A 27,047-nucleotide genomic window follows, 5' to 3' on the forward strand; every position below is an offset into this window, starting at 1 on the left:
GGGAAATTAGGGGAGTTGTCCTCCCCTGCATTGATAACACATGTTCTTTTATCTGTAGTATTTACCATTCTGGATAAAATTTTATTTGAACAAAAGGTTATATATTTTAAAAAAGGAAAAAGAATTGTAAAACTCTGCTTAATCCTCTGTGTTATAAAAAAAAGAATTCTTGTAAGAACAGGGCTGACTTTAGAATACCTATTTATGTACTAAAACTGGCAGCATTTTCCTCATCTAAACAAGCCCATATAGTAGAATAGAAAGGACAGTGCTTGTTAGGAACCTGGATTCCAGTCTTGCTTCTGCCAGTAATAACTCTGGGACTTTGGATATAATTTCCTTAACCTGACTGGACATCAAGTTTTTCATCTATATAATAAGGTCGGTAGATAATGATTGACAACTCTTGGAGCTCATAAATTAGATGATAGACTGGTATTATCGAGAAGGCAGTGGCAACCCACTACAGTACTCTTGCCTGGAAAATCCCATGGATGGAGGAGCCTGGTAGGCTGCAGCCCATGGGGTTGCTAAGAGTCGGACACAACTGAACGACTTCACTTTCACTTTTCATTTTCATGCATTGGAGAAGGAAATGGCAACCCACTCCAGTGTTCTTGCCTGGAGAATCCCAGAAACGGCGGAGCCTGGTGGGCTGCCATCTATGGGGTCACACAGAGTAGGACACGACTGAAGTGACTTAGCAGCAGCAGACTGGTATTAAGAAATAAATGCATAGTATCTACTTGGTTTAAAAGAGAGGAAGTTGGGTGACTTCCCTGGCATTCCAGTGGTTAAGACTCCACACTTCCTATGCAGGGAGTGCAGGTTCGATCCCTGATTGGGGAAGAATTATTGGATATTTAAATATGTTTGGCTTCCTACTGATATTTGATGTTTCCTTTTGATTTTTAGATCCCAATTGTGGAGTCAGAGATTAAAAAAGAAGCTGGTGAATTAAAACCTGAAGAAGAAATAACTGTGGGTCCAGTTCAGAAATTGGTAACTGAGATGGGCACCTATGCAACTCAGAGTGCCCTTAGCAGTTCTAGACCAACCAAGAAAGAGGAAGAAAGGTAATTTGCAGCACCTGGGACCTGCGAGCTATACTTCTGTGTATAAAACAGTCAGAGGACTTCTTTCTCTTATTAGTTTACTCTTTTGATCCAAGTAGAAATCTTCACTATTTAAGATACTTGAAAGGAAAAGGATGTTTAAGTTCTTTCTTCCAGAAATTGTGTTAATAGTTTTAATTCTCTGCTCCTAATAAATATTCTCATTGAACTGTGTTCTATTTAAACTAAGATTACTTTACTTACATAGAAAATACTAAGTGGAGGTAACTAATGATATTTGAGTTTTATTTCCAAATAACATTTGGAAAACATATTTTCAAGATTTTGCACTTCTGATTGATGGAAAAAAAATTTGATGTTTTCCTCCATATTTGCTCTCCAATTATATAGTGAAGATGATGAAAATTTTGACGATGTCTAAAATTTTAATGGTTACTATGTATTAGGCATTGTACTAAATAAATAGCTTGTCTCTGATAGTCTTTGACAGTATTCTGTTGATTAGCCACATTTCATAGAGGAGGAATTTGAGGCTTAAAGAGGTTTGGAACTACCCAAAGGGACGCAATAAATGAATATACACCTTTAACAGTTTTCTGTTTATTTATTTAGCTCTTTTAACATTGCAGATGTGTTAAAGCCATGTATTTTTTAAAATCTTTTTCCTTTTTTATTCTGAGAGGTAAAGAGGGAGCTAGTGGAGATTTTTATCATCGAAGGGTGGCAGTGAGAGTATGAAATAGGCTTCCTTGAGTCATTTGTACAAAAGCTGCATGCTGCTTAAGAAGTTGGTGGGTTTCATTTGCCTTGATTGCTTTGCAGACCTCCCCTAAGAGGATTCCTTCTGGATGGAGATTTCTTTGTTGCTGCCTCCCTTGCCACAACTCTGACCAAGATTGCCTTGCGCTATGTGGCTTTGGTTCAGGAGAAGAAAAAGCAAAATGTAAGTTCATTTATTCTACATTTACCTAAAATGAGTATTGAGTGCCTGCTATATGCATTGAACAGTGAGGACCCAAAAGTGAATGAATGCTTAATTCCTGTCATAAAAGAGCTTATGCTTTAAATGGGGAAATGGACACAGTAATATAATGAAATATAGATATATAGTATAATGATTGTAAAATTGACATAGTAATGTAATAACAACACAGTATGATTAGTCCAGTGGAAGTGATACACGGGTTTATGAAGTTATTTCTGATTGCTGGGATTAGTCAGAGCCCAGTGAAGGAAATGCCTGTCTCTCCAGCATCTTCATCCTGCCAGTCATAGTCTGTTTTATCCTAGAAATGCCTCTTAAATATATTCCCATTTTTGCAGTTCATACCTTCTTCGTGGCTTCTGACCATTCTGACTATATACTCATTTACAATAATGTACTGTCGTTCTACCCAACCGCTACTGCCATCCTTTATGTTATTGTCCTATATTTTATTTCTGCGTGTCATTTAATCAACACTGTGATGCGTTATTATTATTTTTCCTTTAAATAGTCAGTTATCTTTTATGTATATATGTACCATTTCTTTCCCTTTTCTTATTTACCTAGTGACCAGACTCATGTTGGGAAGGGATATACTTGCAAGTTTTAAGTAATTGAGAGTTGGAAACAGGACACAGTTCAAGTACCTTTTTGGGTTTTGTGTTTTTTTTTTTCATTTTTGCTTTGTTTATTTTCATATTTTTCTTCATGGTAAAATACATGTAACATAAAGTTTACCATTTAAACTATTTTTAAGTGTACTGTTCAGTGTTGTGAGTACATTCAAATTGTTAGCCATTACCACTATCCCTCTCCAGAACTTTTTCATCATCCCAAACTGGAAATAACCAGCAAACAATAACCCCATATTCCCTCCCCTAGTCCTTGGCCACCACCATTCTGCTTTTCTGCCTCTATAAATTTGCCTGTTCTACACACCTATTATAAATGGAATTATACAATATTTGTCCTTCAGTGACAGGCTTATTTCATTTAGCATAATGTTTTCAAGGTTCATTTGAATGATAGTGTTGTCAGAACTTCTTTCTTTTTTCAGGCCGTCTAATATTCTGCTCTTACTGTTTATCCATTCATCCATATAAATAGTCAGTTTTCTTCTAAATATTTTTTAATGAGAAAAAAGTTATACTTACAGTGTTTTTAATTTTTTTGTATACATGCAGATTTCTATCTGATATTTTCTTCCTGCCTGAAGAAGTTGATTATTCTTATAATGCAGGTCTGCTGAAGATGAATTCTCTCAGCTTTCATTTGCCTGAAAAAAATCTTTGCTTTCATTAAAAAAAAAATCACTTTATGGTAAAACTGAGTGTTTTTTATTTTATTTTTATTCATATCTTTTTCACATTGTTAAAATAAGGAGTGATGTAATGAAAATTAATGAGAAAAAAATCAGTCATGGTTAAAACACTGAAGTACAAATCTTGTTAATATTGTAGTGGAGATAGAAACATCAAAAATAGGATTCCATTCAGTTCAGTTCAGGTCAACAAAAACCTTTCCTCAGAAAGAGTTTATTATGACTTTTATCTTTGAAACACTTTTTCCCTAGTAGTGATCATTTTGTGTTTTACCATATTGTAGTTTCACTTAACTTTATAACATTTTCCCTATGCTCTTCTAAACCCTTCCTAATCATAATAATATTTAATAGTTCCATAATAATCCATTAGATTCTTTCATGTAGTCAAACCTCCATATAATAAGACACTTTATTTTTAGATAGGGATTTTTGAAGGATTTTTTTTTTTTCCTCATTTCAAGTAAGAGTTTTCTGAAGTATATTTCTTTTTTTTTTCTTCTAATTTTATTTTATTTTTAAACTTTACAATATTGTATTGGTTTTGCCAAATATCAAAATGAATCCGCCACAGGTATACATGTGTTCCCCATCCTGAACCCTCCTCCCTCCCCATACCATCCCTCTGGCTCGTCCCAGTGCGCCAGCCCCAAGCATCCTGTATCATGCATCGAACCTGGACTGGTGACTCGTTTCATATATGATATTATACATATTTCAATGCCATTCTCCCGAATCATCCCACCCTCTCCCTCTCCCACAGAGTCCAAAAGACTGTTCCATACATCAGTGTCTCTTTTGCTGTCTTGTATACAGGGTTATTGTTACCATCTGTCTAAATTCCATATATATGTGTTAGTATACTGTATTGGTGTTTTTCTTTCTGGCTTACTTCACTCTGTATAATAGGCTCCAGTTTCATCCACCTCATTAGAACTGATTCAAATGTATTCTTTTTAATGGCTGAGTAATACTCCATTGTGTATATGTACCACAGCTTTCTTATCCATTCATCTATGCAAACTAGTACAGCCACTATGGAGAACAGTGTGGAGATTCCTTTAAAAACTGGAAATAGAACTGCCTTATGATCCAGCAATCCCACTGCTGGGCGTACACACTGAGGAAACCAGAATTGAAAGAGACACGTATGGGGAGGGGGGAGAGAGGAGGGTTCAAAAAAAAAAGTAAATAAAAAAAAATATATATATAAAAAAAAAAAGAAAGACACATGTGTACCCCAATGTTCATCACAGCACTGTTTATAATAGCAAGGATTTTTTTAAAAAATTTCCATCGTATAGCTTTCCTCCTAAATCCATAAATAAGATTCAGAGGATCAGGTAAATTATAAGATGTGTTATCTCTTTTAATCATTTACTTTTATTTATGAGGAGTAACTTACTTTGTAATTCTCTGAGGGCCCTTATTTATTTATTTAGGTCTTGTCTGTTCTTTAAATTATGCTTCTTAAAATTATCTCCAACATTTTATGCCTTGGTTCTGCAAGTTGGGAGAGCATTTCCTGGAATCTGTTTAAGAGAACCAGCTTACTGGTAACATACTAGTTCAAGAAATTTGCCACCTTTGATACAAGGCAGAAGGAGGTTTGGTTGTTCATCACCATGCTGTCTTGGCTTTCCTTCATTTATGGCTTTTCCAGCACTTTTCATTTCTTAATGTAGATCTGACTTTCTCTCTGGTATCGTACACCTTTTGCCTAAAGAATTTGCTTTAACTTCTCTTGTAGTGCAGATCTGTTGACAGTTAATTCTTTAGGTTTTTGATTGTCTGAAAAAGCCTTTATTTCTCCTTCAGTTTTGAAAGATATCTTTGAGGTATAGCGTTCTCGGTTGACAGTTTTTTCTTTTAGCACTGTAAAGATGTTGCTTCACTGTTCTCTGGCTTTCAGTACTATCAAGATGTTGCTCTTGTGCCTCTGTGGAGTGTGTCCTGTTTTCCTTCAGCTGGTTTTGGATTTTCTCCTTATCACTATAATTATAATTTCAGGTTTCAGTCATTTGATTAGGATATGCTTTAGTGTGATTTTCTTTATGTTTCCTTTGGTTATGGTTCATTGAGCTTCTTGAATATGTGGTTTTATAGTTTTTATCAAATATGAGAAATTTTTGGTTATTATTTCTTTAGCTACCTTTTTCTGTCTCCCCTTCTCTTTCTTTCTAGAGACCATATCTGGACACAAAGGATTATTACATTTATCCTTCCCAGGCTTCTGATAATTTTTTCATATCTGTATGCTGATCACAATGTGTAGATACATTTACATCACAATGGTGGAAAACAGTACAGAAAACCAAGGGACCAGTCTAGGTTAAAAGGGGCTCAAGAGAATAATAATCAAATAAAATGTATGAACCTGGTCCTGGATTTAAAAAAAAAAAAATTTTTGTGACAATTAGGAAGATTTATTTGAATTTGGAGTGTAGTAGATATAGTTGGGAATTGTTACATTTCTTAGGTGAGATAATGATACTATGATTATCCAGGAAACTGTCCTGAATCAAGAGATGTTTGCTAAAGCACTTATGAAGTAAAGATTCTTGCTTTCATACGTTAAGCCAAAAAAATTGTTGTTGTTGTTTAGTTGCTAAGTCAGAAGTCTGACTCTTTGTGACACCATGGACTGTAGACCACCAGGCTCTTCTGTCCGTGGGATTTCCTAGGCTAAAATACTGGAATGGGTTGCCATTTCCTTCTCCAAGGGAACTTCCCAACCCAGAGATTGAATCCCCACCTCCTGCATTGCAGGCAGATTCTTTACCATTGAGCCACCTCAGAAGCCCAAGTCAAAAAAATAAATGTACATATGTGGTTAGAATAAGAACACAGTTTTGGCAGAATATTAACAATTGGTGAAGTGTATCATTCTTGGGCTCCAAAATCAATGCAGACAGTGACTGCAGCTACAAGATTAGAAAGACACTTGCTCCTGAAGAATAGCTATGACACACCTGGACAGTGTATTAAAAAGCAAAGACATCACTTTGCCAACAAAGGTTGGCAAAGCAGTTCATGGGGTCACACAGAGTCAGACATGACTTGGAGACTGAACAGTAACAAAAAATCATTCTTTTAACTTTCCGAAGTTGGAAAGTGTGAGAGAAAATAGTTTTAAAATCTCTACTCAATCAGTTGGGGGTTAATGAAGGTTTTAGAGGATGGCAGGAAGGAGAAGGGTGTAAAAAAATAAAATCTAAAATATTCAGGTTAAGTGATATTAGGTTTAATTTCTTGGATTTTGAGTTGTATTAAAGTGACATTATTGCATTTGGAGAAGCCTGACAATAAATAAACCATTTCTTTCCTTGTCTAGTCTTTTGTTGCTGAAGCAATGTTGCTCATGGCCACTATCCTACATTTGGGAAAATCCTCTCTTCCTAAGAAGCCGATTACAGACGATGATGTAGATCGAATCTCCTTGTGCCTCAAGGTCTTATCTGAATGTTCACCTTTAATGAATGACATTTTCAATAAGGAATGCAGACAGTCCCTTTCTCACATGTTATCTGCTAAACTTGAAGAAGAAAAATTATCCCAAAAGGTAAGGTATATACATGATAAAGGCATAAAAGTGCTTTGTGTTCTTTGTTGTTGATTTTTCAGTTCTCATGTGTGAGGAGTGTCTATGTTGAAGGCCTCCAAAAAGCTATCTTTTTTTTCCAAATTAATGAGAGTTGGTATATTGTTTTTGCAACACAGAAAGAATCTGAAAAGAGGAATGTGACAGTACAGCCTGATGACCCCATTTCCTTCATGCAACTAACTGCAAAGAATGAAATGAACTGCAAGGAAGATCAGTTTCAGCTGAGTTTGCTGGCAGCAATGGGTAACACACAGAGAAAAGAAGCTGCAGATCCCTTAGCATCTAAACTTAACAAGGTAACGATATATCAAATACACCAGTGGATTATTTAAATTGGCTGCTTAAGAAAGTACTAATCAAGAATTTGTTTGTCCTGCTGTTTATTGTAAAAGAAAAATAACTAGTACAGGATATTTTTTTGTCCTTACTCAGTGGAACCTGATACTTTTCTATATGCTAGTACTATTAGTCCTGTGGCTGATTTCATAACTTGTTCCAGTTGTGTGTCAAATTACCGTAAACTAAAACTTTGAGCCAAGGGATCCTGAGAGGTTAACTAGAGCTTTTAAAACGTAGAACACTAGCCTCCTCCTCCACACCCTGCCCTCAGTTTCTCCTGTCCCCTGCTACTTTAAACAGTGCAACTCCACTTTTATATTCTTAATGTATTGAGTTCCATATAAGATTTCATTAGGAAAATTATTCTTATATCTCTCTTTTCTCAAATATTAAATTTACACATCCATGACCTAGTTTAATCCTTCCTCTGTTAGATAAGTAAACAGTCTCAAATTGATTTTTTTGCCCAAGGTAAGATTAGTGGCAGAATAGGAACTACTAAAACACTTTCTCCCTTAAAATTGGTAATTGATATTGACAGTATTACAGTTATAAAATTTTTTCACTTTGTTTTTTGAAATTGTGGTAAAATTTACATAAAATCAAATTTACTCTCTTAACTTACTTAAATATATATATATATCAGTTGATTTGGCTGCATCAGGTCTCAGTTATGACACTTGCTTAGTTGCCCTGCAACATAAGAGATCTTAGTTGCCTGACCGGGGATCAAACCTTCATCTCCTGCATTGCAAGGTGGATTCTTGACCACTGGACTCCCAGAGAAATCCCCTCTTAACTGTTTTTAAGTGTCCAGTTCAGTGGCATTAAGTACATTGACATTATTATGTAACTATCAGCACCATCTATCCCCTGAACTATTTTCATTTTTCAAAACTGAAACTCTATGCCCATGAAACAATATTTCCCCATTCCCATCTTGCCTCAGCCCTTGGTAGTCACATTCTACTTTTTATCCCAGTAAATTTGACTATGCCAGGTACCTTACATTAGTGTAATCATACAATTTCATCCTTTTGTGACTGGTTTCTTAGTTCATTTAGCCTAATGTCTTCAAGGTTCATCCAGTTTGTAACGTGTCAGAATTTCCTTTCCTTTCAAGGCTAAATATATACCACATTTTGTTTATCTGTTCATCTGTTGATGGACACTTGGGTTGCTTCAAACTTTTGGTTGTTGTGAGTAATGCTGCCATGAAGGTGGATGTTTGGATATCTCTTTGAGGTCTACTTTCGTTTGTGTTAAACCCAGAAATGGAATTGCTGGATAGTATAGTGATTCTGCTTTAGTATTTTGAGGACCGCTGTACTGTTCCATGTAGCAAGCTGCACTGTTTTACATTCCAACCTTCAATGCAGAAGGGGTTCTGATTTCTCCATCTTCTTGCCAACACTTACTTTTCATTTCTGTTATAGTAACGATCCTAATGGGTATGAAGTGACATTTTGTTTTACTTTTGATTTGCATTTCCCTAGTGATTAGTAATGTTGGATGTAATGTCTACTCAAGTCCTTTGAGAGTGATTTTAATCTGGTTGATTGTTTTCTATATGTTGAGTTGTAGGATTTCTTTATGTATTCTGGATACAAGTCGCTTATCAGATGTATGATTTACAAATATTTTCTTCCATTCTCTGGGTTGCCTTTTCACTGTGTTAATAATGTTCTTGGATGCACAAAAGTTTGTGATTTTTGATGTAGTCTAATTTACCTATTTTTTTCTTTTGCTGCCTATGTTTTTGGTGAAATGTTATGTTTTACATTTTTAAAATATTATATATACTCTGGATTTTTCTTTTCTTTATTTTTTTTTTATGGAGTCGCAAAGAGTCGAACACGACTGAGCAACTGAACTGAACTGGATGTTCTTTTAAAAGTTTTGGTGGGGGTACATCTAAAAATTTATCTTCATGGAATTACAAGAATTTCTTGCTTGTAATTATTTTTCCCGAGTTTAAGTAACAACCAGTGAGTGTATGTGCTGAGGGATTTAACTGAAAATCTGTTCAAATCTATTCAGTTCCTAAGTTGAGATAATGTTTAATGTATTTGCTGAACATATTTAACATAGTAATGTGTAAGTTTCAATTACCATGTCTAAATTATAAAAGAATTTTATTATACCCATTTCGAATGACTGGTTTAATCTAAGTACATCTGTTAATCACCTAACATCCCTAGTCATTTGGCTAGGATATATTTGATTGTCTCAGTCATTTGATTGTTTTTGCCTGACAGGTTACCCAGTTGACAGGTTTTTCAGACCCTGTGTATGCAGAAGCCTATGTTCATGTCAACCAGTATGACATCGTCCTGGATGTACTTGTTGTGAACCAAACCAGTGACACCTTGCAGAACTGCACGTTAGAATTAGCTACTCTGGGTAAGGAAAGTTACCATAAAGGGAAAGTTTTATTATATGGTAAATCTTTATAACAGGTTACTAAGAGACATGTACAAGTTTTAGTATAAGAATTCTCTTGAGCTCTTTGTGACATTTTGAATCAAGTCTTAGTTTCTGAGCCTCTGTGATACTTTCTTATGCTTATGTTCTTTGGTACTCCTAGATAGGTTCATTCAGTGAGCTTGATCTAACATATGTCAGTTTTTTAAAATATACATAAGAACTGCTTATATTACAGATTCACCAGATAGCTTAGTTAGTTTCAATTGCCTTAGTGCAGAACAAGGTATTTTCTGAGTTCATAACTAAATACATACCCCATGTGTGGCCAAAGTAATACATCATCACATTTAGCAATGTGAGTTTTTTTCCTTCTTCTTAATAAAGACACATTTACGCATCTGGCTTTGAAGTTGGAAAATACAAATTGTAAATAGGAACAGTGCACTTTCCCTACAAAGTTCTATATGACTTAAGCAAGAGTTAAGAGGCTTTAAGAAATCAAGGGAGAACATAGTTCTGCCCTGTCTTCGTCAGCATAGCTTGAGTCCTACGTAAAGAACTGATTCTTTCTTCAGGTTGGTTTATCTTTCTTTGTAATGGAGTGTACAGTTTAAGACTTAAGCTTTTTGAAAAGTTTGTATCCATTCACTGAAATAAAATGGTATGCCCCAAATACAACCCCCCCCACACACATAAACGAATTTAAATATACGATTATTCTGAGAAGCCTATTACCTTTTAAAAGAAAATGTGCATATTGATGTGAATAATAGTGTTAAATGATTTTTTTTATCCTCATATTTGAATCATAATCCTTCTTTTATTCCTTGTTTTACCAGAAACTATTGAGCTGTATTTTAAGGTTTTATGATTGGAGAGGTTAATATGTATGTCTTTTTAGCCACATCTAAATTTTTTTTCAGGGGACTTGAAACTTGTGGAAAAGCCGTCTCCTTTGACTCTTGCTCCTCATGATTTTGCAAATATTAAAGCTAATGTCAAAGTAGCATCAACAGAAAATGGAATAATTTTTGGTAATATAGGTAAGGAATTGTTTTATAGCCTGTGATGTTTGGATGTTTTTATTAAGGAATTTCTGTAATGAGCAGCTGTGTGACATTTCTTGAGGACAGGACTTGAATCCATTCATTTATTGATTTATGGGACATCTGCTGTGCTATTCAGGGTTGTACTATGTTCTGGATGTACAGAAATGAGAGTCACTGTCCTCAAACTGTCAAGCAAGAGGAGAAGAATAAGTAATATAAAGTTACAATACAGTATGCTAAGAGCTAGGGTATATACTATGTGCTTTGGGATCATAGGGGGAAAATGCTAACTATGGAAGGCTTTATAAAGGAGGAAGGAATGTTATCAACCGTTGAACTAAGTCTAGAACTGTGCACAGGTGTTTGTTTCCAAGCCACCTAGGGATTAGCGTGCACAAAGATATTTAGTCAATAAGCTCTCTTTTTTAAAAAAGCAGTTTCTGTGGTAGGAACAAAAAAATCTCTGTCCTCAATAGCTTCTAGTTCAGTAAGGGAAATAGATAATGTACAGTACACAATGTTAAGCGCTGTGACAGAAGCCTGTGCTGGTGAAGTGGAAGTCTATGCAGAGATTCGGTTATTTCTCGCAGAGTGGTGGGGGGTTGGGAGGAGAGGCTTTGTGGAGGAGCTGAAGCTCAAGTGGGGTTTTGAAAGATCAGTACTTGGTCTACAGACAGAGATTCAGTTGAATCAAATGCAAGTAGTTTGATATACCTGGAGTTGAGAGTGGCCTAGAGCCTGATGGTAGAAAAGAGTGAGGTTGAGAAGGTTAGTGGCAGCTGTACTATACTTGTCATGCTAAGAATTTCAGACTTGATCCTGGATATAAAGAGGAGCCATTAAGGAACTATTGGTGAATCACATGATTAAATATTTCTATGGCAGCCCTAAAGAAGACTGGAAGAGGCAGGAAGGTTAGCTAGTAGACTTGCAGTAGCCCAGGTGAGAGATGACAGAGAGTTTGAACCAGCACAGTAATGGCCAGGATGAAGAGAAGGGCTGAATATAATAGATATTAAGGGGGTAGAATGTCCAGGACATGGTTATTGATTTAACAGTAAGTGGCTAGAGCAACCCTCAGATTTCCTTCTTGGATGTATTGGGTTCGTGTTTATGTTAATCACTGAAATGGAATACAGGAGAGAAGGACTGAGAGATGTAATAAATTAAACGGTCTTTAAGTTACTGAAGGGCAGTTTGAGATGAGCCTGGAACTTAACAGAAGGTCTAAAGTAGAGATGAATATTTGTTTTTAAACCATAGAAATGGAAGAAATTAACTAAAGAGGGCATAAAGAGTTAGAGAGGGGAGATTTGAAAACTGAATCCAAGAGAACAAGAATATTAAAAGCTGTTCAGAGTTTTTTATTCAGAGCAATATTAAAAGAAGGAGAAGCCTGTAAAGGAAGTGTGGTTAGAGAAGTAAGGAAAAATCTTGAAGATGTGTCCAAAGCTGCAGAAGATCTACAAGAAAGGTCCTTTAGGTTACCTATCAGTGATAGTAAAACATTGCTTACGGTGTGTCTTGGGCAGTAGTGGTAGGTTCAGGGCTACATTGGACTTGGAGAAATAAAGACAGTGAGTGTAGATCACTCTGAGTGTAGGACCTTGGTTTTGATAAGATTGAGAGGGGGCAGTAGCCAGACAAGAAGTAAAGGATGAGAGATTTTTTTTTGAAGATGAGAGAGCCTTGACTATGTTCATAAACTCTAGTGGAAGAAAATCAGTATGAAGGTAAAGACATTAAGAGTAAAAGAGGTGATGACTGATGGAGTGAGGTCCTAAACCAAAGCAGGCATCACGGATGGCAGCAAGTATTAACCTTGAAGAGAAGAGGCAGCAAAAGTGAGGTGGTGAAAGTTGATAAGTTGATTCAGAGAAAAATACATTTATTTTTAGACGTGGGGCTGAAAATTAAAGGAACTTATTCTTGGTAAGCTTGCTGCTGCTGCTGCTGCTCAGTCGCTTCAGTCGTGTCTGACTCTGTGCGACCCCATAGACGGCAGCCCACCAGGCTCCCCCGTCCCTGGGATTCTCCAGGCAAGAACACTGGAGTGGGTTGCCATTTCCTTCTCCAATGCATGAAGGTGAAAAGTGAAAGTGAAGTCTCTCAGTCGTGTCCAACCCTTAGCAACCCCATGGACTGCAGCCCACCAGGCTCCTGCATCCATGGGATCTTCCAGGCAAGAGTACTGGAGTGGGGTGCCATTGCCTTATACTGTGGGAACACTATTACCTGTATATCTTTCCACAGTGTCTATAACACATTGCAACTGCTATGTAAGCACTCATTGACTGAATCCTGGCCTCTGCCACTTAACCAGTTTTGTGACCTTGAGCAACCTAACTTTTCTGTTTTTGTTTCTCTATAAGATGGAAAGTAATAATACTGTAACTTGGGATTAATGGGAATATTAAATAAGTAATTAATTTGTAAAACATACACAATAGAGCTCAGTATTGAGTAAGCAGAACTATTTGCTAATATCATAGTTGTTATTTGGAAATATGAAAACTTTTAAATTAAAATTTGCCTTTGGTGATTGGGAATCTTTTTAAATTGCAGTTTATGATGTCTCTGGAGCAGCAAGTGACAGAAATTGTGTGGTCCTCAGTGATATTCACATTGACATCATGGACTATATCCAGCCTGCAACTTGTACTGATGCCGAATTCCGTCAGATGTGGGCTGAATTTGAATGGGAAAACAAAGTTAGTCCTTAAACTCCTTATCTTTCTTTTTGGCTAGTGTTGAGGGATTCTTTGATAAAATTAATCCCAGATGTGAAAAGCAAAGTCTTTCAGTATCTATGCTTACAAATTAGCCTTAACTGGAAAGCATGCAACTGGTTTGGTTAATTTACTGTTGTAAATTGGTGAGAGTAACAGTTCTATAATTAATCTAATTGTTCAAGACATTATAAACAATGTTCCATCCCTGTGTGTATGAATAGAAACTTACCATTGAATCAGTATCTGATAGAAGCTTTGCAAAGTCAGTGGCTTGCTAGCGAACTTTGTTCCTATGAGCCTTGATTTTTATTAGAACTATTTTATGTACAGCATGTTGACGGTCTATGAAGTTATCTGTACTCGAAAGTTCTGATACCAGCCTACAGTTTGTTGGATTTTGTAGATGTCATTTACTTTTCATTGCCCACCCTTTCCCCTTAAGTACTTGGAAGGAGGTTTTAATAGGACACATAAGTGATTGTTTTATCAGCCCCAAGATAAGAAATTCATAGCTTTCTCTCTGTTAAAAGTATAATCTCTTGACTTTTTTTCCTCTTCCTCTGTACAGGTGACAGTTAACACAAATATAGTTGATTTAAATGACTATTTACAGCACATATTAAAGTCAACCAACATGAAATGCCTCACTCCAGAGAAGGTAAGATTTGCCTGGGTACTTCTTAAATCTGATACAGAGTAATGGTAGATTCTTGGCTTTCTTGTATTTTCTGTAGTATATTGTGTTTTTACTTAGCCTGAGAAAAGCAGTGTCATTCTGGACTAGTTAGAAAAAACTATACCGTAGAATGTGTGAATCTGCTTACTGCTTTCTACTGAAATAGGAGCAGTATCTGCTTGTCCCTAGAGCAGTGACCCAACTAAATAGTCAGATTGACTTTTCTTTTCAGTCTTCTCCCTTTTAACTAAAAACTTTATTCCAGAGTGTACTAGATTAGAAAATGTCCATGATCTCTTCTTTTGATTCTGATTGTGGGTCAGAATATATCTGATCAAGTATGGAATTGTTAATGTATTCTGATTTTTTGCTATGTTTGTGTATGTATGAAAAAAAGACTAGAGAAAAAGACCAAAAACTGAAGCTGAGAATGTAAGGAAGTTTTCTTTATAAAATTTCTGCTAATGTTGTGGTAGTGATTTAATCAGTGAAAGAATACTGCCAGACCAAGTCAAGTAGGCTTTAATTCATGTTAGTCTATTCAACAGATAGTGAGTCTGATAAATAGTGTATGCCCGATACTCTGTGAGCTGCTGGATATACAATAATGAAGAAAATAAAAATAGTCTCTTTCTTCATAGAGCTTAAGGTCTGGTGTAGGAGGCAGTCAAACAACTCTAAACAAAGAATATAGAAATGCAAATTAGGATAAGTGCTGTTTCTTTAAGATCAAGTTTATCGAGATACAGACAACACTAAAGCTCACACATTTTACATGTATAGTTCTGCGAGTATCAACAGGTTCATACAGTGATGTATGAATAAGTGGTGAATAAGCTGCTTTAAGTGGTGATAATTTACCTGTGCTGTTTAGTCTTGCTTATGTGTAGTTCTCTAGTATTAAGTTTATCCCAAATTTCTTGCAGGCACTTTCTGGTTACTGTGGCTTTATGGCAGCCAACCTCTATGCTCGTTCCATATTTGGAGAAGATGCACTTGCAAACGTTAGCATTGAAAAGCCGATACAACAGGGACCAGAGGCCCCTGTTACTGGCCACATAAGAATCCGTGCAAAGAGTCAGGTAACGGTTGCTTTTTTTGAGATGGTCTCTGAACTGAATACAAAGAGAAAGAATCTGTGTCTCTCTCATTTCTATATATAGTGTCCTCTGGCATACTAGTGTTTTGTGCATTGCTAGTGCTCAGTTGCTCACTTGTGTCTGACTCTTTGCAACCCCGTGGACTGTAGCCTGCCAGGCTCCTCTGTCCGTGTGATTTTCCAGGCAAGAATACTGGAGTGAGTTGCCTTTCCCTTCTCTGGGGGTCTTCCCGACCCAAAGATTGAACCCACATTTCCTTCATTGGCAGGTGGATTCTTTACCACTGAGCTACGTGGGATGCCAACCATCTTATGTAAAGTCCATTTAAATATACAATTTTATATACTTTCATCTCAATTCTGTAAATTTTTATCCCTTTAACCTTTGTTTTCATTTGGGATCCAATCAACAAGCTTGGTCTTAGAGAGAGGAGTTTTATAAGTTTTTTTTTTTTCTTTTTCCCTGTCCATTTTAGTGACCTTTGTATAAAAAGTTCTGGCATCTCCAGAGTGAGATTGAGCTGAGGAGTTCTTGCCCTTTGGTCTAACTGTTGCCCCAATAATTACTGGTCAAATATCTCAGTGCAAAATTTTGTAGCCTCTTAAATGCATATTTTAAAACTGGGTAAATAGAACAGATGTGTTTGGCTGTTAATGTTGGGGACCAGTGGGGGTCCCTTTTGGCCCATTTAACCTCAGGTAGGGTATAATATCAAATCTTGCTTTAATCACATAAATGCCCATTTTATTTATCCCATTTTAAATAACCACTAAAGATTTCTTTATTCTTGTGAAATAACTCTTCCTAAGAAAAAACCTCTACCTTGTTGGAAATTATAGCCAGTCTTTACTTACAGACTTTTATTGTTGACATTAGATGCTTATATATATGTATATATATACAATTCTTGTATTTATAATATATATTATTCATATCTATAATATATATTTATAATATAATTATATATTTGTTTTAATATTTATAATGATATTTTATATCTATAATATATACTATTTTAATATTTCTAATCATATAATTATATATCATATATATGATCTAATACAACCTCATTCTGGCTCAGATGGTAAAGAATCTGCCTGCAATGCAGGAGACCTGGGTTTGATCCCTGGGTCAGGAAGATCCCCTAGAGGAGGGCATGGCAGCCCACTCCATTATTCTTGCCTGGAGAATCCCCATGGACAGAAGAGCCTGGCAGGCCACAATCCATGGGGTCTCAAAGAGTCGGACACAACTAAGTGACTAAGCACACACACATATTTATAATAACCATACTTGGTAAAGAATACACCTGCAGTGCAGGAAACCCCAGTTTGATTCCTGGGTCGAGAAGATCTGCTAGAGAAGGGATAGGCTACCCACTTCAGTATTCTTGGGCTTCCCTGGGGCTCTTGGGCTTCCCTGGGGCTCAGCTGGTAAAGAAGCCGCCTGCAGTGCAGGAGACCTGGATTTGATCCCTGGGTTGGGAAGATGAGAAGGGAAAGGCTACCCACTCCCATATTCTGGCCTGGAGAATTCCATGGACTGTATAGTCCATGGGGTCACAAAGAGTCAGACATGACTAAGCAACTTTCGCTTTCACTTTTCACTCTTGAAATATAACTGCTTCCTTTAATAAATGGCCCACCTTTTGGGTCTGTCATTCTGGTTTATTTGCAGTCAGATTAATTCCTGTGGAGTGTTTGTGAATGTATTCTTTAGTTTTTTGAAATCTAGTGACTCTGTCAATCTAGCACTACAAGTACTTAACCAAGTGAAGCTTTGTTGAGTCTTTTTGTACATCCTAGTTTCAGTGTTGGTTGGTATCATTGAGTGGGGGCTTGGTAAGATGGAATAACCTACTGATTACATACGGTTTTAATAATTATGTATAAACATCTTCATTCTTTCTTACAGGGAATGGCCTTAAGTCTTGGAGATAAAATCAACTTGTCTCAGAAGAAAAATAGTATATAAGAATAAACAAAAAAGTCTTTGCAGCTTTACAGTTAAAATCTAGGTATGGGCTTACTGGACTCCAACATCTTTTGTACTCTTTTTGTGCTTTGTGTTATATAGAATCTGAGTTCATGCTGAATGCATTCCAGCCAATAATTTATAGCCTTTCCCTTAAATCAAGATTGATTTTAAAATTATAGTTTGTCTTTTGTCTTAACAGTTTTGAATGCTGTCCTCAAAGTATATAATGTTTCTCACATGTATCAAGACCATTTTCACAGTACAATAAACAGATCTATTCCTAAGTCTTTTGTTGTTTTATGAATAAATGTGTAATTACATAATTTTAGTTATGTAACAATGAATTTCTTTTAGTTGCATTATAGATTTCTATTATAAATTTAAATTGCTGTTTGAGTTGTGAATATATGAACTTTTTTAAGAGAATTTAAAGATACAGTGATATGAAATGAGATAGGCCTTGATTTATTTGATTAATGGTTGCTGCTGCTGCTGCTGCTGCTAAGTCGCTTCAGTCATGTCCGACTCTGTGCGACCCCATAGACGGCAGCCCACCAGGCTCCCCCGTCCCTGGGATTCTCCAGGGAAGAACAATGGAGTGGGTTGCCATTTCCTTCTCCAGATTAATGGTTACTGACTTAATATTCTGACATCAGTTTATCTAAAAATGCCTCATCGTGTTCTAAAGGGCTTTTCTCTGAAATTTAGGTTCTAGAAGAAAGTATCAAATACCTTGAGAAAACAGATCCATGTTCATTTTATCTTTTAATTAATTTTTATTGGCATGTAATTGATTTACAATGTTGTGTTAGTTTCTGTTGTACAACAAAGTGAATCAGCTGTATGTGTACATATATCCCCTTTTTTTTAAGATTTCCTTCCCATTTAAGTCACCACAGAGCATTGAATAGAGTTTCCTGTGCTATACAGTAGGTGCTCATTAGTTGTCTATTTTATACATAGTAGTCTATAGATACATATATTCCAGTCTCTCCATACTCCCACTCCCCTCTTCCCCTTTGGTATCCATATGTTTGTTCTTTACGTCTGTGTGTCTATTTCTGCTTTGCAAATAAGTTCATCTGTAAAAATTTTTCTAGACTCCACATATAAGTGACGTTGTATGATATTTATTTTTCTGACTTCACTCTATATGACAGTCTCTGGGTCCATCCATGTCTCTGAAAGTGGCACAGTTTTGTTCCTTTTTATGGCTCATATTCCATTATATATGTGTATCACATACTTTTTATCCATTCCTCTGTTGATGAACGTTTAGGTTGCTTCCATGTCCTGGCTATTGTAGACAGTGCTGCAGTGAACATTAGGGTACATATATAGTTCTAAATTACTGTTTTCTCCAGGTATATGTCCAGGAGTGGGATTGCTGGGTCATGTAGTAGTTCTGTTTTTAGCTTTTTAAGGAATGTCCACACTGTTCTCCGAAGTAGCTGTACCAACTTACACTCCCACCAACAGTGTAGGAAGGTTCCCTTTTCGACATACCCTCTGCAGCATTTATCGTTTGTAGATTTTTTGATAATGGCCATTCTGAGCAGTGTGAGGTGATGACCTCATTGTAGTTTTGATTTGCATTTCTTTAATAATTGGTAATGTTGAGTGAACATTTTTTTCATGTGTTTGTTGGCCATCTGTATCCATCTTCATTTTAAAAAGAGGATTATAAACTGCCTAAAATAAACATACTATTCTTAATTATTCTGAATCATAGTGAAAAGCAGATAATCCAAAATAGATTTTTAATCTTCACATTTAGCTTTGGGTGTTCCTTTATGTTTGTCAGGAATTAAGTTGCTTCCAGCCAGCCAGTTACTGAAGCTGCACTGGGAGCATTCAACTCCAGAGGATTCAGAGAGCTGTCCTATTTCCATGTTGCCTCTGTGCCTCACCTTCTCCTCCCTTTTCTCTCATTTTATGCCAGGGCTGGGCACCATCCCCAGGATGATTCTAAATGCCTTTGTGAGCTGAGTTCAGTTCCCTCAGGTCAGATTGTGTTGTTCTTTTGGCCCTTGCTTTCCTTGGGGATGACTGAGATAGTCTGCTCTTTTACCTAAGTCTGAACATTAAACTATTACACTTTGCCTTCCAGCTAAGATTCAGGCTACATTCAGGATGAGTCCATAGATCAGGTCTGTGAAAGAGTGAAAGCGGCATCTCCTATTTCAGCACTTGAGTGAGAATGAAATGATTTGTTTGAAGTGTGAAGGAGACGGATACATCGTATGATGTCAGAAACTTTGAAGCCACTTGCTTTTTTAATCAAATGAACCAGGGGATCATAGGGCATTTGAGATTCCAGAACACCAAGATCTCAAAGCAGAGTCAGTGGCTACCAAATAGGAAAGATACTGGGAATGCTAAAAAGGGATCGGGTGGGTGCAGTGTCCAGCGTTAGAGATTTGTGATGAGAGCAGAACAACTGATGCAGTTTCGGATTAAATCATTTCCCAGGCTCTGTTCCCATGAATATTAGTTTCCTTGATGCCATTAGATATTATGAGAGAAAAGGGATTCCACAGTCAAGTCAGTTTGGAAAAGCTTTATATTGTTCTGTATTGGTGTTTCACCACCCACATTAGCATACTGAAAATGTTGAGAGGTCCTTCAGTAAAGTTTGGTTTAACCCATCATATCTTAATCTTATATAACCAGGGAATCCTTTTTCTATAGAACACCTATTGATGATAACACAGGACAGGAAAAGTGGCTTAGCACATTAAAAATTTTGGTTTTGTGTTCACAAGCATGATTTCATGTTAAATCTCAAGGGTTTATCTTTCTGTATGTCCAAAAATATATCTCTGTTGATACGCTCAGAAAATTGTCTAACACTCTGGTCAATTTTCTTGGGCTAAAATTGGTTCACATGGCCATTTTCTTAAATTCATAAATAAGGAGAACAAAAGAGAAAAAAGTTAAAACAGTTGTCAGATATCTATACTACATTAAGATATTTATACTTTATTAGCATTTTATTGGTTTTGTGCCTTTACTAAATGTAAATTGAGTGGGATAGCACTGTTTAGAAAAGCTGTTTACATTGTGCTCTCAGTTGGGATTTAAAATACACTTTATATGCTCACATTTCTTTGCATTGTTCATGTAAGAAGGCTTTTTCAATAGAACGGGAAAGACTAGAGATCTCTTCAAGAAAACTGGAGATATCAAGGGAACTTTTCATGCAAAGATGGACAAAATAAAGGACAGAAATGGTAAGGACCTAGCAGAAACAGAAGATCTTACAAAGAGATGGCAGGAATGTGCAGAACTAGACCAAAAAAAGGCCTTAATGATAACCACAATGGTGTGGTCAGTCACCTACAGTAAACATCCTGAGAGAAACAGAAGATCTTACAAAGAGATGGCAGGAATGCACAGAAGAACTATACAAAAAAAGGCCTTAATGATAACCACGATACTGTGGTCAGTCACCTACAGTAAACATCCTGAAATGTGAAGTCAAATGGGCCTTAGGAAGCATCACTACAAACAAAGCTAGTGGAGGTGATGGAATTCCAGTTGAGCTATTTCAAATCCTAAAAGATGATGCTGTTAAATTGCTGGATTTAATTAATGTGTCAGCAGATTTGGAAAACTCAGCAAATAGCCCAGAGGTAAAGAATCTGCCTGCAATGCAGAAGATGCAGGAGGTGTGGGTTCGATTCCTGGGTGGGGAAGATCCCCTGGAGGAGGAGGCAACCCACTCCAGTATTCTTTCCTGGAGAATCCCAAGGAAAGAGGAGCCTGGCATTCTACAGTCCAAGGGGTTGCAAAGAATCAGACGTGACTAAGTAACTGAGCATGTACCTTAGTGGCTATAGGACTGGAAAAGGTCAGTTTTCATTCCAGTCCCAAAGGGCACTTCCAAAGAATGTTCAAACTACCATATAATTCGCTCATTTCACATACTAGCAAAGTAATATTCAAAGTCCTTCAAGCTAGGCTTTTCAATAGTACATAAACCAAGAACTCCTAGATATATAAGCTGGGTTTAGAAAAGATAGGAACCAGAGATCAAATTGACAACATCCATTGGATCATAGAAGAAGCTAGAGAATTCCAGAAAAACATCTGCTTGATTGACTGTGCTCAAGCCTTTGACTGTGTGGATCACAACAAACTGGAAAACTCTTCAAGAGATGGGAGTACCAGACCACCTTACCTGTCTCCTGAGAATCCTGTATGCAGGACAAGAAGCAACAGAACCAGAAATGGACAATGGACTTGTTCAAGATTGGGAAAGGAGTATGTCAAGACTGTATATTGTCACCCTGTTTATTATCTGACATGCAGAGTACATCATCCAGCCGGGTTGGATGAGGTACAATCTAGAATCAGGATTTCCGGGAGAAACATCAACCTGAGATATGCAGATGATACCACCAATGGCAGAAAGCAAAGCGGAACTGAAGAGCCTCTTGAGGGTGAAAGAAGAGTGAAAAAGCTGGCTTAAAACTCAAATACAAAAACCTAAGATCATGGCATCCACTTCCATCACTTGATGACAAGGAGATGGGGGAAAAGTGTGAACAGTGACAGATTTTCTTTACTTGGGCTCAAAAATCACTGTGGACAGTGCCCGCATCCACAAAATTAAAAGGTGCTCCTTGTAAGGAAAGCTATAACAAACCTAGATAGCATATTAAAAAGCGGAGACATCACTTTGCTGACAAAGGTCCATATGGTTTTTCCAGTAGTCTTGTACAGATGTGAGAGTTGGACCATAAAGAAGGCTGAGGGCCAAAGAATTGTTGTTTTTGAACTGTGGTGTTGGAGAAGACTCTTGAGAGTCCCTTGGACAGCAAGGAGATCCAACCAGTCCATCCTAAAGGAAATCAGTCCTGAATATTCACTGGAAGGACTGATGCTGAAGCTGAATCTCCAGTACTTTGGCCCCCTGATGCGAAGAGCCAGCTCATTAGAAAAGACATTTATGCTGGGAAGATTGAGGGCAGGAGGAGAAGGGAGCAACAGAGGGTGAGATGGTTAGATAGCATTATCTACTCAATGGACATGAGCTTAAGGAAACTCCAGGAGATGGTGACGGACAAGGAAGCCTGGCGTGCTGCAGTCCATGGGGTCTCAGAGTGGGGCAAGACTTAAATAACAGCAATGCTCACATTATAAAATATCATATAATTAGGACCATAGTATCTAGTAAGAGGATAAGCAAAGTATCTGATACCAGGTAAGAGCTTAATATATAAATGTATTGAGTAAGTGTGTAAATCTTACAAGAAAATTAAATGGCCTTGATATTTTGCTGTCTTGACACTAGAGGGAGCCATGTGCAGTTACTTTCATTTTGGGATTAGAAGAGATTGGAGTTTAGAGTTTCTTATACAAAGAAAAACCAATATAATTTTTTTTTATTAGCAAGGAGATTGATATTTGTGATATTTTGCTAGCTGTGAAAAAATTTTCCACTTGATTTGTAAATAATATAGAAAACAAAGGAATTTGTTTTAGGATACTAAAGTGACAGACGGAGAAGGCAACGGCAAGCCACTCCAGTACTCTTGCCTAGAAAATCCCATGGATAGAGGAGCCTGGTGGGCTGCAGTCCATGGGGTCCCTAGGAGTCGGATGCAACTGAGCGACTTCACTTTCACTTTTCACTTTCACACAATGGAGAAGGCAATGGCAACCCACTCCAGTGTTCTTGCCTGGAGAATCCCAGGGACAGCGGAGCCTGGTGGGTTGCTGCCTAGGGGGTCGCACAGAGTCGGACATGACTGAAGCGACTTAGCAGCAGTAGCAGCAGCAGCAAAGTGACAGAACCAAAATTATTTTTTAAATATGTATTTATTTATTTGGCTGTAATGGGTCTTAATTGCAGCAAATAGGATGTAGTTCTCTGAAAGGAAGAAGTGGAAGTGATAATCGCTCAGTTGTGTCCAACTCTGCGACTCCATGAATTGTAGCCCATCAAACCCAGGCCCCTAGGCCTGGGAGCGCAGAGTCCCGGCCACTGGACCACCAGGGAAGTCCCCAAAATATTTTTGAAAACTCAAATAACATCAAGTATGAAGTATCTGTGTTATATATTGGATAAAGTAAGTAGTTCTACTGGTGACCTTTTTCTTCCACACTGGAGAATGTCCCTTAGCTTATAATTTATATCCTTTCCCTCAAACCAAGATCAAGTTTACAATTACAGTCTTTTGTCCTAATAGTTCTGAGTGCTGTCCTCAAAGTAGGGTCAGGCATATCATCTCCCTGCCTTACAGTCCTCTCCAGACTCTGTTATCTTTTCCCATCCTTGAACATCACTCTCTACCCTCAGGAATCTCAGGAGCCTGACGTGGTAACCAGCTACAGTGCAGAAGTTCAGTTTAGAATCAGAAGAAGTGTAGAATCCTGTCTGAATGTACTTGTTTTGTGGTCTTAGACAATCGTGAATAGCTAATTTATTGAGTGCTTACATGTGTCAGGCATAGCACTGAGTGCTTTTTCAGTGGCATATATAACCCCTCAGTGACCCTTATCAGGCACATATTATTAAAATCATCATTTACAGATGATGATTACAGTCATAAGAGAGGGTGTTACTTCCTATCAAGGTTTAATTTTAAGAGTCAACTCAGGTATAAAGCCTTCTGACACAAGAACCTTGCAACTAGTCATACATTGACACTACTGCCTCATCTCTTTGTGCTTCAGTGTCCTCATTTGTGAGATGCTTATAATATCTGGAGCTTCCCTGGTGGCTCAGACGGTAAAGAATCTGCCTGCAATGCAAGGGACCTGGGTTTGATCCCTGAATCTGGAAGATTGCCTAGGAAAGGGAACGGCTACCCACTCCAGTATTCTTGCCTAGAGAATTTCATGGACAGGAGCCTGGCAGGCTACGAATAGGAGCCTGGCAGTTCACAAAGACTCAGACACAACAGAACGACTAAAACTTTCACACTTTCACTAAAATGTCTATTTCATAGAATTGATGTGAGGGATGAAATCATAGATTGTATTATACATTAGCACATAGTAGATGTTAATAAGTATTCACTCATTTCTTTCCCCATTCACATTCCTTACACTACAGAAAAGACTGAAACCTATTCTTCAAACTATCTTCATACCTCCCTCAGAATTTAAATACTAATTATGTACTCTGTTTGAATGCTTTTTTTTTCTTTTCTTAACATCAGAAACTTACTTAGAAGAAGCTTCATTTCTCAAGAATTCTTTATAATAGTATTCATCATGTCAGTTTTTTAATTAGCTTTAGCACTTTTGCATATAAACTGTTGTTTTCACACTTAAATGAAACTGTCACAACCCATACACCTCATGTGATAGATGGTCTTTGATGAACATACTGGTTTTATTTGCTTTCAGGATGATAGTAGAATGATTAACAACTGAGTACAGAAATATGTGCAGCTAGATCACAGTAACAATTATTTAGAATTGCTCGCTTGGATCAAAAGTCACTTCTGATAATTGACCACTTTCTCTTGTTTTCTCTATCTAGCATGACATAATCTCTTTGATTAAGAAGTTAGTTATACAGTGACAAAAGCAGGCAAGTGGGATTGTGCCTTTTATCTGATTCTGTATATAATTGTGGGATTCTGAGAAAACTATGTATTTTTGATTATAAACCCAACAAAATACACAAAGTAAATGCAGCATGGTGGGCTGAAACACCCCTAAATGAGATTCTTCCTAAATTGAATCTCAGTTCTCTAACTTTCTGAAAATTGATGTATCTATTTGGGTCTATCTCTTTATCTGTAAAATGAAATAATGAAATAATAACTGACTCCAGAGTTTCTAGTTCAAAAAATTCATACTAAGAAGCCTTGTGTTTTTACATATACTTGTCAACAAACCTTGTAAATCAACTGGGATATCAGTTCTGTTCAGTTCAGTCGCTCAGTCGTGTCCGACTCTTTGCAACCCCATGAATCGCAGCACACCAGGCCTCCCTGTCCATCACCAACTCCTGGAGTCTACCCAAACCCATGTCCATTGAGTCGGTGATGCCATCCAGCCATCTCATCCTCTGTCATCCCCTTCTCCTCCTGCCCCCAATCCTTCCCAGCATTAGGGTCTTTTCCACTGAGTCAACTCTTCACATGAGGTGGCCAAATTATTGGAGTTTCAGCTTCAACATCAGTCCTTCCAATGAACACCCAGGACTGATCTCCTTTAGGATGGACTGGTTGGATCTCCTTGCAGTCCAAGGGACTCTCAAGAATCTTTTCCAACACCACAGTTTAAAAAGCATCAATTCTTCAGCTCTTAGCTTTCTTTATAGTCCAACTACATCCATACATGAGTACTGGAAAAACCATAGCTTTGACTAGATGAACCTGTGTTGGCAAAGTAATGTCTCTGCTGTTTAATATGCTGTCTAGGTTGGTCATAAATTTTCTTCCAAGGAGCAAGTGTTGTTTAATTTCATGTCACATTTCATCTGCAGTGATTTTGGAGCCCAAAAGCATAAAGTCTGTCACTGTTTCCACTGTTTCCCCATCTATTTCCCATGAAGTGATGGGACCAGAAGCCATGATCTTAGTTTTCTGAATGTTGAGTTTTAAACCAACTTTTTCACTCTCCTCTTTCACTTTTATCAAGAGGCTCTTTAGTTCTTCTTCGCTTTCTGCCATAAGGGTGGTGTCATCTGCATGTCTGAGGTTACTGAGATTTCTCTCAGCAATCTTGATTCCAGCTTGTGCTTCATCCAGCCCAGCATTTCTCATGATGTACTCTGCATATAAGTTAAATAAGCAGGGTGACAATATACAGCCTTGACGTACTCCTTTTCCTATGTGGAACCAGTCTGTTGTTCCATGTCCAGTTCTAACTGTTGCTTCCTGACCTGCATACAGATTTCTCAAGAGGCAGGTCAGGTCATCTGGTATTCCCATCTCTTAAGAATTATCCACAGTTTGCTGTGATCCACACAGTCAGAGGCTTTAGCATATTCTATAAAGCAGAAATAGATGTTTTTCTGGAACTTTCTTGCTTTTTCAGTGATCCAATGGATGTTGGCAATTTGATCTCTGGTTCCTCTGCCTTTTCTAAATCCAGCTTGAACATCTGGAAGTTCACGGTTCACATACTGTTGAAACCTGACTTGGAGAATTTTGCGCATTACTTTAATAGCATGTGAGATGAGTGCAATTGTGCAGTAGTTTGAGCATTCTTTGGCATTGGCTTTCTTTGGGATTGAAATGAAAACTAAACTTTTCCAGTCCTGTGGCCACTGGTAAATTTTCCAAATTTGCTGGCATATTGAATGCAGCACTTTCACAGCATCATCTTTTAGGATTTGAAATAGCTCCACTGGAATTCCATCACCTCCACTAGCTTTGTTTGTAGTGATGCTTCCTAAGGCCCATTTGACTTCACATTTTAGGACGTCTGCCTCTAGGTAAGTGATCATACCGTCATGACTATCTGGGTCATGAAGATCTTTTTCGTGTAGTTCTGTATATTCTTACCACCTCTTCTTAATATCTTCTGCTTCTGTTAGGTCCATACCATTTCTGTCCTTTATTGTGCCCATCTTTGCATGAAATGTTCCCTTGGTATCTCTAATTTTCTTGAAGAGATCTCTAGTCTTTCCCATTTTATTGTTTTCTTCTATTTTTTTGCACTGATCGCTGAGGAAGGCTTTCTTATCTCTCCTTGCTATCTTTGGAACTCTGCATTCAAATGGGTATATCTTTCCTTTTCTCCTTTGCTTTTCGATCCTCTTCTTTTCTCAGCTATTTTTAAGGCCTCCT

The 27,047-nt window shown here is 37.3% G+C and overlaps 1 protein-coding gene across 1 annotated transcript in view; it reads left to right on the top strand.

Annotated features, from left to right (window-relative positions):
- COPB1 (COPI coat complex subunit beta 1) overlaps nucleotides 1-17,570 on the top strand; it is a 34,561-nt gene extending 16,991 nt beyond the window's left edge. Inside the window, exons 13-22 of the mRNA NM_001078007.1 lie at nucleotides 916-1,076; nucleotides 1,899-2,019; nucleotides 6,717-6,944; nucleotides 7,103-7,282; nucleotides 9,584-9,728; nucleotides 10,676-10,795; nucleotides 13,367-13,512; nucleotides 14,102-14,191; nucleotides 15,136-15,291; nucleotides 17,224-17,570. Of these exons, the coding sequence (NP_001071475.1) occupies nucleotides 916-1,076; nucleotides 1,899-2,019; nucleotides 6,717-6,944; nucleotides 7,103-7,282; nucleotides 9,584-9,728; nucleotides 10,676-10,795; nucleotides 13,367-13,512; nucleotides 14,102-14,191; nucleotides 15,136-15,291; nucleotides 17,224-17,283 (1,407 nt within the window). The 3' untranslated portion in view covers nucleotides 17,284-17,570. The remainder of the gene's footprint in view (nucleotides 1-915; nucleotides 1,077-1,898; nucleotides 2,020-6,716; nucleotides 6,945-7,102; nucleotides 7,283-9,583; nucleotides 9,729-10,675; nucleotides 10,796-13,366; nucleotides 13,513-14,101; nucleotides 14,192-15,135; nucleotides 15,292-17,223) is intronic.
- The last annotated feature ends 9,477 nt before the right edge of the window (nucleotides 17,571-27,047 follow it).

This window comes from Bos taurus, chromosome 15 (genome assembly GCF_002263795.3).
Source record: "Bos taurus isolate L1 Dominette 01449 registration number 42190680 breed Hereford chromosome 15, ARS-UCD2.0, whole genome shotgun sequence".
NCBI classification, from domain to species: Eukaryota; Metazoa; Chordata; class Mammalia; order Artiodactyla; family Bovidae; genus Bos; species Bos taurus.